The following is a 15,014-nucleotide window of genomic DNA, read 5'->3' on the forward strand; positions in this document are numbered from 1 at the left end:
TTCTTATTACCACCTTTATGTCCCACATTTTTCAGTCTTGCACGGAAGTTCCTTGCGGCCTGCTGGTGGACTTTAGTCTGCTGGTCCAGTGCTCATGCACCAGAAGGATGCTTCCAGTGGTCAGAGGAGAGTTCTGGCTGTTTCTGCTTGTCCTGCTGACCTCCCATCCCATCCCTTTCCCCCCCCCCCCCATCCTTCTCTCTCTCTCAATTTGTGTCCAGGGATCTTAGAAGCAGAAAAATATATCTTCAAGAAAGCCACAAATATTTTTATTGGCCTGTTCTGTTTTTAAACTCAGAATGATTCTCCTTGGGTTTCCTTTGCAAAGAAATATGAGCTTCTTTTAGTGTATACCCAGAGCCCTACATTAGATCTTTTGGTTTGAAATTTCTAGCAATAGGATTCAACCAGCGCCATGACATTTTGGCTGCTTGGTTAGGGATACCAACTCTTGGTTGGCAAATTCCTGGAGATTTGGGGAAGGGATCTCATTATTAGGGTATAGTACTATAGGTTCTCTCTTCCAAAGCAGCCATTTTTTCCCAGGGGAACTGATATTTGTCATCTGGACAATCAGCTATAATTCCAGGATATCTCCAGTCTCCATCTGGAGGTTGGCAGCTCTAGGTGTCCCTGTCATCTGGGGCTAGACTGGTGGCAACCCAAGAAAAGGGTTGTCTTGATTGTCCCTCTCTAGGGAAGATTTGTCTATCCCCTTCAATCACAGGCTTTTGCCAACAGATGAAATCTTTTCTGTTTCTCCTTACATATCCTCTTCTGGTTTATATAGGTGTTTGCAGTTTGTAGAATTTGATTCTTTATTGCCTCGAGGGCTCTAATTGGGCTCTAATTTGGCAGCATGCTAACATTTGCAATAAATAAAAAGGTTGCTTCTCCGAGCAGCTGCTTTGGCTTAGTGTGGCTTGCTATTCTTCTTGGCCTCCATTGCACTTTGTTCCTCTGAAATTCTCTCAGCTGGGAAAAATGTTGCCTAAATAAGGCACCTTTCTTTTTTCGTTTTTTTAAAACAAGCTAGGGGTTTTAATTTGCGTGCATAAGAGCAGGGTTATTTATTCCTGGACCCCTGACTGCCTGCCTCCCAATGATTCTGTTCTCATATCCAGGAATACAGAAGCTGGTCTTGGCAGGAAGAGTAGGAGAGGCCATTGAAGCCACACAGCAGTTATACCCAGGACTCCTAGAGCACAACCCTAACCTTCTGTTCATGTTAAAGTAAGTATACTTATCTGGTCCAGCAGAGCCGAGGGGACACACACACACACAAGGCAGATAGTCAGCATTGCAGTCTGGCAACTTTAACTTGCAGTGCCAGTGGCTGCTGTGTGCATGTAATAGGGTGGCAGATTGGAACCTTGCTAGGACTTTCCAAAATGACAGATGGAGGGAGGCTTGTGGCTCAGTGGCAGAGCACACGCTTGGCATGCAGAAAGTCCCAGGTTCAATCCCTGGCATCTCTCGCTCAAAGGGTCTCAGGTAATCAAAGCAAACGTTTATTGAGGAAGTGTATAGCTTTCTTCAGCAGTCCTAAATGCTTCCTCTTCTTTCTGTGTTTTGTCAAATATGTGGCACAGGTGGTCTTCATTTAGTCAGTTGCATTAAATCCTGATCTGGCCCTTTGCTGTTTCCAAGTACATCGCTTTATCTTCAGGTTTGGAGGCTGCCGGCCTGCATTTCTGGATTGATGGGATAAAAGAGGGGACCTGGATTTGTGGCATTCTCTCAAACGTGGGGATTGTGAAAGGGAGCTTAATTTTAAGCTGATTCTTAATGGGTTTCTTTCTGAGACTTGCAGCACAATATTAATCCTTTGCTGTGAAAAATGGAATTTATAGCACACAGGACCCATCCTCACGAATTGCCAAACCGTGATTTCCTTCTTAATTTGAGTAGATAGTAGTTTTGAATAGGTTTCTAATTCACATTTGGAAGCAAACTGTGGTTACATAAGTCAAGGAGTCTGGGAGGGAATTGGAGTGTACCAGGTGAGTTTGAGAGCCCAAGGCACAGTCATCGTGACATCCAGCCTGTTGGGGGAGGGTTATGTGTCAAAGCCTCTACCTTTTAGAAGGTCATATTTGCTGCAATCTGACATCTGGCCCACTTTCTCCCTGTCTGTACTGTAGAACTACTAATGTTGAATTCCTCACCTTCCCCGTAACATTTCTGACCTTGTCTCCTTCATATCAGCAAGGGAACTTTGCTCTGTGACTGATTCAGGCTCATCTTGGCCAAGATGTGATCTGTCGATGTTTCTTCAACCTCACTTCCATGCACTGGGCATTTCAATGGAATATTCAGTTTGTGCCCCATGGTTTGTCATCTTCATGGGTTTTGTGTTGGCTCTACAGTGCCATTTGTAGCTGCAAGGGATTGACATGCTCACCATTGCTACCTCTGTGTGTTTCTCAGGCTCCTTGCTTTTTCCAATCAACAGCTGTAGATTTCCAGATGCCTAGCGGGCCCTGCACAGATTATTTCACTGTCTATTGTTCTCTTTAGAGCCTCTTGTGGCGCATAGTGGTAAGGCAGCTGTCTGTAAGCTTTGCCCATGAGGCTGGGAGTTCAATCCCAGCAGCCGGCTCAAGGTTGACTCAGCCTCCCATCCTTCCGAGGTCGGTAAAATGAGTACCCAGCTTGCTGGGGGGTAAACGGTAATGACTGGGGAAGGCACTGGCAAACCACCCCGTATTGAGTCTGCCATGAAAACGCTGGAGGGCGTCACCCCAAGGGTCAGACATGACTCGGTGCTTGCACAGGGGATACCTTTACCTTTACCTTTATTGTTCTCCTGTTTTAGTTTCTGAAAATGCTTATTTCCCGTGTTGCAGGTGCCGGCAGTTTGTGGAGATGGTGAATGGAACAGACAGTGAAGTTCGTTGTTTCAGTGCCCGCAGCCCCAAATCCCAGGACAGCTACCCAGATTCCCCCAACCTCAGCCCCAGGCACGGCTCTAACAATTTGCACATTCACAGCACCGGTAAGAGTTTCCTAGATAGGTCAGTTCATCACGCAGTATCTGTTCTTATTGTGGAAGTCCGTATTGAAATACGTTGCTCAGATTTTGAATCACTCCTTGGGCAGAGAAGGTGTTGTGTTATGTAGAGCAGGGTTAGTTGGAGACGAGTTCTTTTCCTCTCTTTTCTCTTGCATGAAACCAAACCCTGACACAAATCATATGCAGCTTCCAAATTAGGTTATTTTTTTTTAAGTTGCCATGGGAGTTGGCTTTATTTTGTTTTTCTAAAAATAGTTATATATAAGATATTTCTATCCGCATAGTGTTTTTTAAACAATGTGAAAACCAATGAACTGCAAACTAAACTAAAACATAAATTATAATGCCAATAATCTAAAACAGAGTGGGCAACTAAAAACCAGTTGGAGAGGGGCGGCTGCAAATGAGCTTCGATAGGCTTTTAAGAAACTCAGTTGTCACAGTGAGCGGCAAAGTGGACTTTCCCTAAGAAGGTTTCCAATAGATCCCAGGATTGACCTGACTGCTTGGGCAGGTAGTTTATGGTGCTGAAATCTTTGCGCTTAATAATTCTGGCTCTTCTTCTTGCCTTTCTGCATTGCATGCCATTGTAGAGGACTTGTCTTGGAGTACCTCTTACCAACTTTGGTAGCTTGAGTTGCTAAGCCATTGGTGCATGTCATGAACTCTGCAAAATTGGGTGGCAGCCTCATCCTGCCAAGCACGGGCATTCCCAAAGCAACAGGCTGGCCTACATCCTTTTGAAATCACGTTGTGATCTGAAAAATGGAGCCGCTTGCTACTGAATTCCTTCCCCCCCAAAGAGACTGAAGCACAGCCAGGACAACCCCCCTCAGTCTTTACTCTTCTTCTGTTTGCAGGAGCAGACAGCCCGAGCTGTAGCAATGGAGTTACCTCCCTGAAAAACAAACAGAGCCACAGTAAATACCCAGCACTGAGTTCGTCCTCGTCGTCCTCTTCCTCATCCTCCCCTTCATCAGTCAACTACTCAGAGTCCAATTCCACAGATTCCACTAAATCCCAACAGCACAGCAGCACCAGCAACCAAGAGACCAGGTAGTGCCGCCCTCTGTTCCCTTTCTAGGGGAGAGCAGAGAAGCAGCCAGCTGCCATAGCAGTGGGCTCAGTCTTTCATGCCAGTCCTTGGTGTTTGCTTCTTTAGTGTGCAGGCTTTGGACTGTGGGTTTTTTTCTTGTGCACAGGATGATAGTCATGCTCAGGCCAACTTCTCAGGAGGATTGGAATGTCCTCTTTGCGTTAACTGGCTCTTGGTTGGCACTTTGAAAATCCACCCGGCACGTTTGATCCGTCCACTGTCTCCCTCTCCTCGCTGGGCTTCTGCCCCTCTTTGGAGGATCCCTTTGCTTGTCCCTCCTCACCGTTCACTTCCTTTTCCACATAGCGACAGTGAGATGGAGATGGAGGCAGAGCATTACCCAAATGGAGTCTTGGAGAATTCTGCGACGAGGATAATGAATGGCACTTACAAGCACGAAGAGATTCTGCAGACAGATGATTCCAGCATGGGTAAGGTCTTGGGACAGGAGGGCGTGTTCTCCTTCCATTCCTGGGAGGGATCAAAAGTATAAAATTGGCAGGTGCGGGTGATACACTCTTGGGGAAACAAGTGGGGGCTCTTCCAGTCCTGGTGCATAGAGAGAAGGCATGGGCTGTGAAAATCTTCAGACCTGTCTGCAGGCAGATAGAAGTTCCTTTGGTTTGCATTGCTTACACTGAAGGATGCGGTTACTCCACATTGCCTCTGGATTTCTTTCCTGACCAAGAACACCTTGAAAATTCACATGCTTCTGTTCAAAGGAGAAAGTATTGATGTTTCTGGAGATTCAGCCTGGGTTTTGGAAAGCCAAACTTCAGATTATGCCCACAGTGATGGGGGCCACTTAAGGATCTTCCACAGTTGCTTGCTTTGCCCCCCGAATTGTGCTGATGGCTTTTCTTCATGTTCGGTGGGTGGGTCGAGGAGACGGTGGGTCAGTGGGGAGTTTGCTTTGGCACTGCCTTGCTTACAGCTCTGTGGATCAGCCCTTCTCTTCTCTGGTGCTCTAGAAGACGGCTGCCCCCAGAGGCAGCTCTGCGGGGGGAACCACGCTGCCACGGAGCGGATGATCCAGTTTGGGCGGGAACTGCAGACCCTGAGCGAGCAGCTGTGCCGAGAATACGGAAAGAACACAACACACAAAAAAATGTTGCAGGTGCGACATTGCTCGTTCCTGTCATTTATACCCCGCTTTCCTCCTCGCCGGGCCAGGGGGAGGGCAAAGCAGCTTACAACATTCTCCCCTTCTCCATTTTATCCTCCCAGCAAAACGACAAGGGCATTTTAGACTGAGAATGCATGGCTGACATAAGTTCTCACCCACCGAGCTTCTGTGGCAGAGAAGGAATTTGAACCCAGGTCTCTCAAAACCTAGTCCATGGCTGGAATCTCTGTCTCATGTGTGGCTGTATAGCTGGTGTAGACTGCAGTGGGTGTGGGGGTGATGTGCAGAATCTACAGCTAATATCCCTGGCTTTTTTTCCTCGCATGGGGAGAGAAATCCCTTCTGGAACAGTGGGGAGAAACCTTGCTCCTCATGTGCTCTACTGAGTGATGGGACTATACCTGGTCAACAGGGTCCTGTTTGGGTGCATGAGGTTCGGATAGTAAAAGCCCTGGGAGATTAAATGGCCTTTGTGGCATCTCCTAGAAATTTCTAGAGACCCCCCCCCCCCAAAAAAAAATATTCGGGCAGCTATTCCACAAAATGGGAGCCACAGTGAACTGTGCGTGAGGTCTGGTTGTGTCTGACGTGGGCTGCCCTAAATGGGGGAACAGCCAGCAGATGGGCAGCCTGGGAACTGTAGCTGGTGCATGGGGATGTACGGGAAGAGACGGTCCTTAAGAGAAATGCAGGCTTTCAGGCTGCACTTGATCTACAAATTCTTTACATGTGCTTCCTTTGGGGCATAAAAGTTAGTGTGCCTAGCAGTGTGCCCCTTGTATCGGGTTCCATTTTGGAAAGGCACAGGTAGGCTGAATTCCTCATATAGGACAGTCTTCTGTGACCGCTCAAGGACACGCGCTCCCCCTCCCCCGGTTGTTAGCCCACATATTGCAATGCGGTTAAGAGCCTCTTTTTCTCCTCTCACCCAGGATGCGTTCAGTTTGCTAGCCTACTCAGATCCGTGGAATTGTCCTGTCGGTCAGCAGCTGGATCCAATCCAGAGGGAGCCGGTGTGTGCTGCTCTCAATAGCGCTATATTGGGTAAGGCGATGCATGGCAAGCTATTGCAGACGCTCCCTGCTGTTTGTGCCTGTTTTCTGTGGGGGGCAGACGGCACTGGAGACCGCGTGGCAGCATTATTGCCGGGCACCTCTCTGCCAGGCTGTGCATGTGTGGAAAGGCAAGCGTGAATACGTTCTCGGGTCACCAGAGCAAAAGAGAATGCTGAAAGCCAGAGTGGTGTATTGCTAGGCTTGCACGTACCACTGAGGCCTTGTCACGCAAGCCCCCCCCTCTCACTGCCTCCATAAAGGGGGGTGCTTTTTTAAAGGCTTTGGAAATTCTGGTACTCCATGCAGCACCACCCTGCAAGTTCTTCTGTCCGTCTTTTCCCCACTGCATCTTGTCCTGGTCACAGTGACCATTTGAAAACGCAGTGTATGGTGGCATTACTAGAATTCAAGAGCTCGTAATGCGTGATGGCTATCATTGTACATGATGCATATAGAGGAAAGTAAGTCCCTGGTTTAAATCTCGCTTTAACAACAAACGGCAGTCTCCTAGTTCTCTCTGCAGCATGGTAAATGTAGTACTAGCCCAGTATGGTACAGCTTGGATTAATAAGAAAATAGATGCAAATCTATATTTCCAAATATATTCCTGAGCCTCCGGGGAGGGCGGTATATAAGTATGATAAATAAATAAAATATAAAAACAAATGCAAAGGACAATGATGTACCTTTTGGCCATCTAGTTTGCCCTGAAAGAATGGCAGGCACCTTCCTATTTAAATTAGCAGGTTATAAAAAGGGTCTTATTTTTAGTGCCCATGGTAGTTTCTCCTGTGTCAGTTGTTAGGCTTCAAAAGCCTCTTTCAAAAGATTTGCCCCCCAGTAGTTCACTCGACAGTGTGCAACTCCCCTAGGCTTGGAACAAACCTGCAGTGCGTTCTAGCCCTATTCCGGCAACTTCTTAGGACCTGTTCTATCTGGGCAAGGCTCGCTTAGCCTATATGTTGGACCTCTGCAGCAAAATATTCCTGCCTGAGAATCAAGATCACAAGGAAAGGCCTTCCTCGTTGTCCCTTCAATCAAAGTAGCTGGTTTATTGGGTAGACAAGACAGCCTTTTCAGTGGTAGCCCCGCAATTTTGGAATAACCTCTGCAGGGAGATGCACACAGCCCCCCCCCCTTGCTTTCAGTCATTAGGAGGCAGCTGAGTTTCGGCTGAGCTTGCTTATAGCAGTCTTGTCTTGTGATTTTAAATACTGCTTTTGGTGCGTCTTCTTTAATGTATTTTATCGATATTGTAAGCTGCCTCGAGCTTCGTGAGGGCGAAAAGGTGGCTCGTAAATGTCTTAAATAAAATAAAGTTGGACGATAAAAATGCCTTGTTCAGAGCTTTCCTTGTCAGTACGCAGGTAAGCTTATGTTCCAGACGGGTTCTTCATGCCACTCATGCTGTTCCCATTCTCTCCCTCTCTCTCTTTCTCTCTCTCGCTGTCTCTCTGCAGAGTCTCAGAACCTGCCAAAGCAGCCCCCGCTGCTGCTCGCCCTGGGCCAGGCCTCGGAGTGCCTGCGGCTCATGGCTCGCGTGGGCTTGGGCTCCTGCTCCTTTGCCAGAGTGGATGACTATTTGCACTAGCCACTGAGTGAGACAGAGTGACACCCCCCCCCCTCTCCCAGGGCAGCCGCTGCCGCCTCTCTCCCCGCCTCGCATCTTCTCCCTCCCTACACGCTGCCCAGTGGAAGGACACATTGCTGACCAAGGGAATTCCTTGCCACACCTTTGTTCCTGGCCCCTGGAAACCGTCGGCAGGGCCCTCATCACCGCAGCCCCGCTCTGCCCTGCAAGCCGTTGCAGCGTTACAGTATTTTTCACTGGTCATTCTGACGTGTAGCCCCTCCCAACCGCTAGGATTTTATCTCTTTGGTTTGTTTGTTTGTTTTTTTTTTTGTTTCCTGACTGAGCCACCAGTATTTATATCTGGAGCGTTTGTGCTGAGCTGGTTTCTAATTAATTTAGAGGTGAAATATATATATCTGAGTTGGAGACAACCTGTTTTTATTTTCACAAGGGGAAGCTTGTCTGCCCACGTCCGCATCACCTGCGCAGTATTGCTCCCTAGCGCTCATCCCCGAAAGGGCAAGAGACGCTGTGTGTATGTGTTTTTATTCAATTGAAAGCCGGCCCACTTCAGAACACCCTCTTACTGCTTTGGCTGATGGGCTAACTTTGTTTCTTTCTCGCCGGGATGGCACACCCAAGACGTCACTGTTTTGACCCATGGTCATGCCTAGGGAAAGCCAAGAAACGTGAAGGTTTAATTCGTAAGTGCAGTGTCCCTCCGCCATTTTGAGAAAAACTGCTGCGACTGCGTCTGATTCCAGATTGGTTAGGCAGCAAGAAGAACCTCTTGCCAGAATGGGAGAATACGGGGAAGGGATTCCCAGGGCCAAAAGCTGTTGGGTTAGTGTCGGGGTAGTCAAACTGTAGCCCTCCAGATGTCCATGGACTACAATTCCCAGGAGGCCCCTTCCAGCGAAAGCTGTGCAGCAACACAGCTTTAGCTGGCAGGGGCTCCTGGGAATTGTAGTCCATGGACATCTGGAGGGCCGCAGTTTGACTACCCCTGGGTTAGTGCTTCTGTGAACTCAGCCATTTAGGTCACAACCGTTGCCTATCAAATAGAACTTGACCTGTAAAATGTGGAAGAGGCAGGACACTTTTTGACCTCATCCTACCACTCCAGGGTGTTGCTCTGAGTCTCTTCTTAGTTCTGTGGGCCAGACAAAGGTCTTCTCCCAAGAGGCTTCCTCTAGTGCAGGGGTGGCCAAACTGTGGCCCTCCAGATGTCCATGGACTACAATCCCCATGAGCCCCTGCCAGCATGCTGTCCAGGGTTCATGGTAATTGTAGTCCGTGGACATCTGGAGAGCCACAGTTTGGCCCCCCTTGCTTTGGGTTATCAAGAGTTCAGCTTCAGCTGATTCTTCCCCTATGCATCCAGACCTTGACATCCACTGTGCAGTTGGGTCACCCTTGGAGACCTGCCAGTTTAGATCCAAGGCTCAGGTGCAAACCCCGGAAACGGGCTTGCACGCCATCCCTTGTTGCTTGCAGATCCTTAGTTCGATGCTGAACTTAGTCCCTGAGTCTGCAGGATGTTAGGGAAATCTTATTTATTTATTTTTTATCCTAACTAGCGGAAGGTGCAAAATCAGGTAAAATTTTATTTTTATTGTTCAGTTAAAATCCCCCCAAAATTCCCTCTGTGTTTCACCAACAGGCTTCGTCTGTCCTGCAGCAGTGCTTCAAAAGGAGCCCGTAATCAGTACCTACTTTTAACTAAGTCATTAAATGTATTTTTACCTGATGATCCTGCGTCATCGCCCCTGGCCTTATTATTTTTTTGAATCTCCTGTGACCGGTGCGGACCATATATTTTCTTCTTACCCTACCTTGCTGTCAACTGAAACGGGAAGCCGGAGGCATAAGCCAGTGTTTCGTTTTCTTTATAAAAGATAAAAATGGCGTACAGTTTTTACTCTAAGGAGTAGCAGCTGTTGGGCTTTTTTCTTTTGTTTTGTTAGGACATGAGTTCCTGCTTGTACTGCAGGCCTTCTCCTCGCAAAGCACTGCCAGGCATTGTGGGTAAAATACCTGTCCCCCAGCTTAGGGCAGGTGAAAAGTGTACATATGCATCTCACGCAGGCATGCACCAGGAGTTGCTTGCCATGCCGCAAACTGTTCTTGTTTGGGAATAAGATGGATAACAAAACACTAAATCTTTGGTTCACTGGTATGTTTCAGTACCTCATCTGGATCTTTTTTTTAATTATGGGAAATTGGAGACAAAATGTCAGATCCTCAAAGGTGTTCTAAGAAAGGCACTTAGTGAAAGGGGAACTTTCAGCACTGTGGAATCCTACAAAACAGAAGCTGGGTTGTTCTGGCAAGCCATGGGTGCATCCATTGAGGCTGTGACCAATGGCCAAGAACAGAAGGAAAACGGCAGCTAGTTTGGGGACCTGCTGGCCTGATGGTATCACCCAAAGCGGGAGAGATGCAATATGGAGCTCTTCTGCAAGTGCCCCTGGAAGGACAGGACAGCTGTTCAGGCTACTCTTGCACGATCTCCATTCACTTGAGTGAGGTAGTGCAGAACAATCTCCCCGTGCATTGTGCCTGGGATACATGGAGGTCTTAGGAAAGCCCATCACTGTGAAAGATTGCAGCCCCCGTGCAGGGAAGGAGCAGAAAACACACTGGGCTTTGTCCTTTGCGGAGCTGGACCGTGAAACCGTTCTGTCATGTTTATTGCACGTCAGAGGGAGAACAACCATGTCCTAGTTCTGTTTCATTCTCTTATTTGCTCATCGATTCGTAGTGTTCTACGACTGGCTAGAACTGCCTTCTTGTGCTGGCGCGATCCAAGCGAAGCATCATTACATGGTTACTTCAGTAATGTCCCACTTTCTTTTCCCCGAGGCCTGGTCCCAGTGCATGGTTTGTTGCTTTTAAAAAATAGGTGTTTATCCTCCTTAGCACTTCTCTAGCCGCCTGAGCCCCCAAGGGGCTCTCTAAACGGCTCGCCCATCCTGAAATCAAGCAACAAAATCCAGGCAATCTGGCTCGATAAGCACAGCTTGATTGTGCTGAGTCTGGCAGCATCTTCAGCAGGGCGTCTCCATTTTGGACGGAGGCCTGTCCTAAACATCTGTGTCTTCACACCAGATGCATAGCTTTCTGCCCATGGACTGGCACTGCAACGCCCAAAACCTGCACATTTTAGCAATTTCCTCCCTCCATCTCATCACCCCCCCATCCCAAATGTCCATGTTACCTCTCTATTTGTTGAAACTAGAGGGGCTTGCTCGTATTGCTGGTTTCTGTAGTTTGCTCCTCCAATTTAATGAGCTATGACTTTATCATTCATTGCTGTGGGGGTCGGATGGGGTGTGTCTCCTATTAACCCTTCTTGTGGCTTTCCATGTACGTGGAGTGTGTTTCTCAAGCAGCCATCCAGTTACCCACCTTTTTCACAGCCTGATTTGGAGTTGCCTGTTAAATTTTTCTTCTATAGAACAATATGTGCTCCATGTACTTGACCTAAGACAATCTACTTGCTTTGAATCATGCTTGGGAGCTTGATCTCAAGGTGCTGGAGATACCTTGCCCTCCTTGCAGAAAAGGGCGGGTGCCATCCAGCTGATCTGTCGAATTCTGGAATTTCCTGCGCGGCAACACAGCCAGCGTTCCAGACGGTTAGAAAGCGTCTAGTCTGGCGCATGGGATGTGAGTGAACAGACTTGCATGCGCAGAGCAGGATTGTGCCCACTGGACCGCACCCTCCTTGTGTGTTCAGCCGCACCCTCCTTGTGTGTTCAGCGGCACACAGACTATGCTCTTGGGCTTCTCCCACACAACCAGGAGTGATGCTTTTCCTGGGTAGAAATGACTCTTGTGGTGCCACGCTGTGTTCGCAGCCTACATGTGGACACTTTGAGTAAATGGCTGGTACACCAGGTGCAGCTGTGTTTGTATCAGATTCATTGCTCTCGAATGGGCTGCAAGTATATATTTCTACAAAGGGAAAAACTTACAGCATTGTATATTTGTGTGCGGTGGGAATTCTTCACGTTTCCTTTGACTCCGTGCTGACAACTGCGAACTTGTCCAGAGATGCAAAAATTCCTTTTCTTTGGAAGCAAAAGGACCATACCTTTCCCCCAGCTGTTCCTCTGTTTAATAATCTCTTAAGCCATGACATGGAACATCAGGAAATAATGTGTGTTTGAGGAGGAGGAGGAGAGAATGGCTGGGTTTGAAACCTTCTCCCTTTGTGCTGTCTGAACTGGAACAGCCTATGTTGTCTTTTGCTGTTTCCCTGTTGGAAACTCTAAGCTGAGGAGCCCTTCCCCATCAGTTTATAACTAGCTCTTCTCCGTCTCAAGCCCCTCTTACAAAGAAGAGTCCCCAAAGGAGCATTTGCTTTTCAGTGGAGAAGGCCAAGTCCTGTCCCTCTTCACTGCCTGGTTGGGAAATACACTTCAGTTAGTCCCGCCAGCATCTTTCCCTCGATCTTGACTACTCTAGGCTCACTTTTCTCCCATTTTTCAGAAAAAAAGTAAGTGCTTTTTCTTTTTTCTTATATTTGTGGAGCATCTGGCTGGCTGGTGTGTGTCTCCCAGAGCAAGATATAGTGGAACACAGACAACTTCTGTACCATCTTGCTTTGGAGGTCTTTGTTCTGACACAGAGCCAGAGATGCGGCTGACGCAGTCCCTTGATGGTCATACTTCCTGCATTTAATAATTCATTTCTGCTAATCCTTTGTTCAGCTTCAGGAACTGGCATCCATCTCTTTACCGGGCACAGTGTGCTTTCACTCGTCTTCCATTTATATTTCTCAACACCAGAAGGACTTAGTTCCATAGAGCACAGGGGTCACCCACTGGTGGTCCCTTGGAAGAAATTGGGCTATCTGAAGGATGCCACCTGACCCTCAGTGTCCAATCCAGAGTGAATGAATGTGGGGCGGGAGCAACAGGCATGGCAGGGAGGGAATGAGGGTCTGGCTGTTCTCCTCCACTTCCCAATTCCCTTAATTCATGCAAAACCAGTTGCCACTTGGCACGTGGATGGTGGGTTTGCACTGCCAGGGGGGAGGCAAGTTGCCTCTGAATTCTTTTATGAAGAAAATATCGAGAGGTTTACTATACAATGGGTTATTTAAGGTTTAAATATTTGGGCTGAGTCATTTTTAGTTTGGGCTTAATTTTTCGGGGTGTGTGTGTGTGTGTGCAGGTGTGTAGATCTGACAGTGCGCCTCTCGCACCCACCGCCGGACATGTTGGGGGGCTGGTGGGGCACGACAGGGTTGCCTCTCAGACTTCTCCGCAACAAGCCAGTCAGAAAATGAAAAAAGTCACCCGATGAAGTCTGCGTTTTAATTTAATTCTCTTCTCCCTCCCCTCCTGATTGCTCAAAACTCAGGTACCAGCCTTAGCATGGGACGTCAGGTCACATGGGGTTTTTTTTTTGTTTACTTTTGTAGTCTCATCAACTGTACAAACCAGAACCCCACACGGCCACCGAAACAAAACGGGCCGAGTGGAACCGGGGCCTCTCGAGGCTTCCGTCGTCCCTTTGGGTGTTCTTTCTCTCTGTTGAGGACCTCAGCTCAGTGGACGTCCTGCCAATCTGTGCACATTGGTTCAGTCTACGCTTAGTATGTGTGAAGTTCAGTTATCCGACGCTAGCATGATTACCTTCCAAAGGGAAGAAATTTTAACTGAAGAGAAAAAAAATTATTGGGGGGGGAAAATGTACTGGAAAATATGGTAAAGAAACCCACATTCTGTTGTATTTTGACAGAATTATTTTTATTAAAATATACATCCATGTGCAGTTGCCGGTGTCCTCCTGTGTGATTCTACCTGTCTTCCTATTCTGTTGCTGCTTGTACACTATGCGCCCTTTATGGGCCATATGCCTGTGTGAATGTCAGAACCCTGCATGTGCCCATGTCTTTACCTGTTTATATGTGTATTAAGGGTGGAGCTAGCTGGGAGATTTCTGATGAACACCTCATTTTTGCTTCCTTGAACTAGCTCTCGGTGACGTACTGCCTTCACTTTTGCCATGTTTGAAGCATTCTGTCCCTAAAAATGATAGAGTAGTCCGTGGGTCCCCCACGTGGTGCCCTCGGACATCTTTCCTGGTATCTACCAAAGGTTTATAAAAAGTGGATGGGGCTGGGTTGGACATTTCTCTAGCAAGGCTTTTAACTGGTGCTGCTGATCTTCATTTATTTCTCACATTGTTTAGGATTGCACTTACAAACACCAGTATATTTCATTATCTGACTGACGATAAGCTGCAGCAGCCATTTTGTGGTTAGTTTTGCTTCTTTCAGCAGCCATTTTATGGCGTCAGAATTCCAAAGATACCCGCAGGCTCAAAAAGGTGTAGCCCTAAACAGAATTATATCCTAAGCCCATTGATTTCAATGGAATTAGAAGGATCTCACATGGTTTAGGATTGCACTTACGAACACCAGTATATTTCAGTACATCATGGAGAGGAACAGGCTTTTTATATTTGTCAAGTTGGTGGAGCAGATTGGCAGGCAGCGAGCTGAACGGATTCAAACATCACTTCTGCCGCACGGTCAGCAGATGGCATTAAAGTCAAACTTGGGCATTACAATTGCCTCCTTTACAAGACTATTGTAATAATTACTGTGATAGCAAGCGGGAGCACAAAGTGCAACACAAATTCTAAATCACGGGTAGTCAAACTGCGGCCCTCCAGATGTCCATGGACTACAATTCCCATGGGCAAATGCTGGCAGGGGCTCATGGGAATTGTAGTCTATGGACATCTGGAGGGCTGCAGTTTGACTACCCCTGTATCTAAATGTTCCGAATAATCCTTTTGCTAGGCTACACAGCAGTGTTTGTTGACTAGTGAAAGAACGCCGTGAAAAATATTCAAATGTGAACCCTTGAAATCTGTTTTTGAAACTGGCATCTCACCAGTATGGTTCCTAAGAATCCCCAAAAGTGACTTGCAAAACAAAACCTCACAGCAGCAACTAGACTTTCCCTTAAAAGTCGCCATAATATCTAGGCAGCAGCTGGGTGGGATGGAGGACACTGATCAGATGGCTTTTTGCAAGGGAGTATATTCCCCAAGCCTGCATACACCCAGGCAAAGGGCTATCACTTGTAATAGCCAGCTCTACCTGCTCTGAAAGCTGAAGGCCT

The 15,014-nt window shown here is 47.5% G+C and overlaps 1 protein-coding gene across 5 annotated transcripts in view; it reads left to right on the forward strand.

Annotated features, from left to right (window-relative positions):
* Nucleotides 1-13,649, forward strand: part of RANBP10 (RAN binding protein 10) — a 44,660-nt gene extending 31,011 nt beyond the window's left edge. For 4 of the 5 annotated variants that reach the window (XM_077310720.1, XM_077310723.1, XM_077310722.1 and 1 more), the window contains 7 exons: nt 1,125-1,233; nt 2,850-2,998; nt 3,877-4,072; nt 4,419-4,543; nt 5,084-5,229; nt 6,171-6,282; nt 7,754-13,649. In XM_077310720.1, the coding sequence (XP_077166835.1) occupies nt 1,125-1,233; nt 2,850-2,998; nt 3,877-4,072; nt 4,419-4,543; nt 5,084-5,229; nt 6,171-6,282; nt 7,754-7,884 (968 nt within the window). In that variant the 3' untranslated portion in view covers nt 7,885-13,649. The remainder of the gene's footprint in view (nt 1-1,124; nt 1,234-2,849; nt 2,999-3,876; nt 4,073-4,418; nt 4,544-5,083; nt 5,230-6,170; nt 6,283-7,753) is intronic. The other variant, XM_077310721.1, reaches the window with a different exon arrangement.
* Nucleotides 13,650-15,014: the final 1,365 nt, after the last annotated feature.

The sequence above is a fragment of the Paroedura picta genome, chromosome 14, assembly GCF_049243985.1.
Source record: "Paroedura picta isolate Pp20150507F chromosome 14, Ppicta_v3.0, whole genome shotgun sequence".
Classification (NCBI taxonomy): domain Eukaryota; kingdom Metazoa; phylum Chordata; class Lepidosauria; order Squamata; family Gekkonidae; genus Paroedura; species Paroedura picta.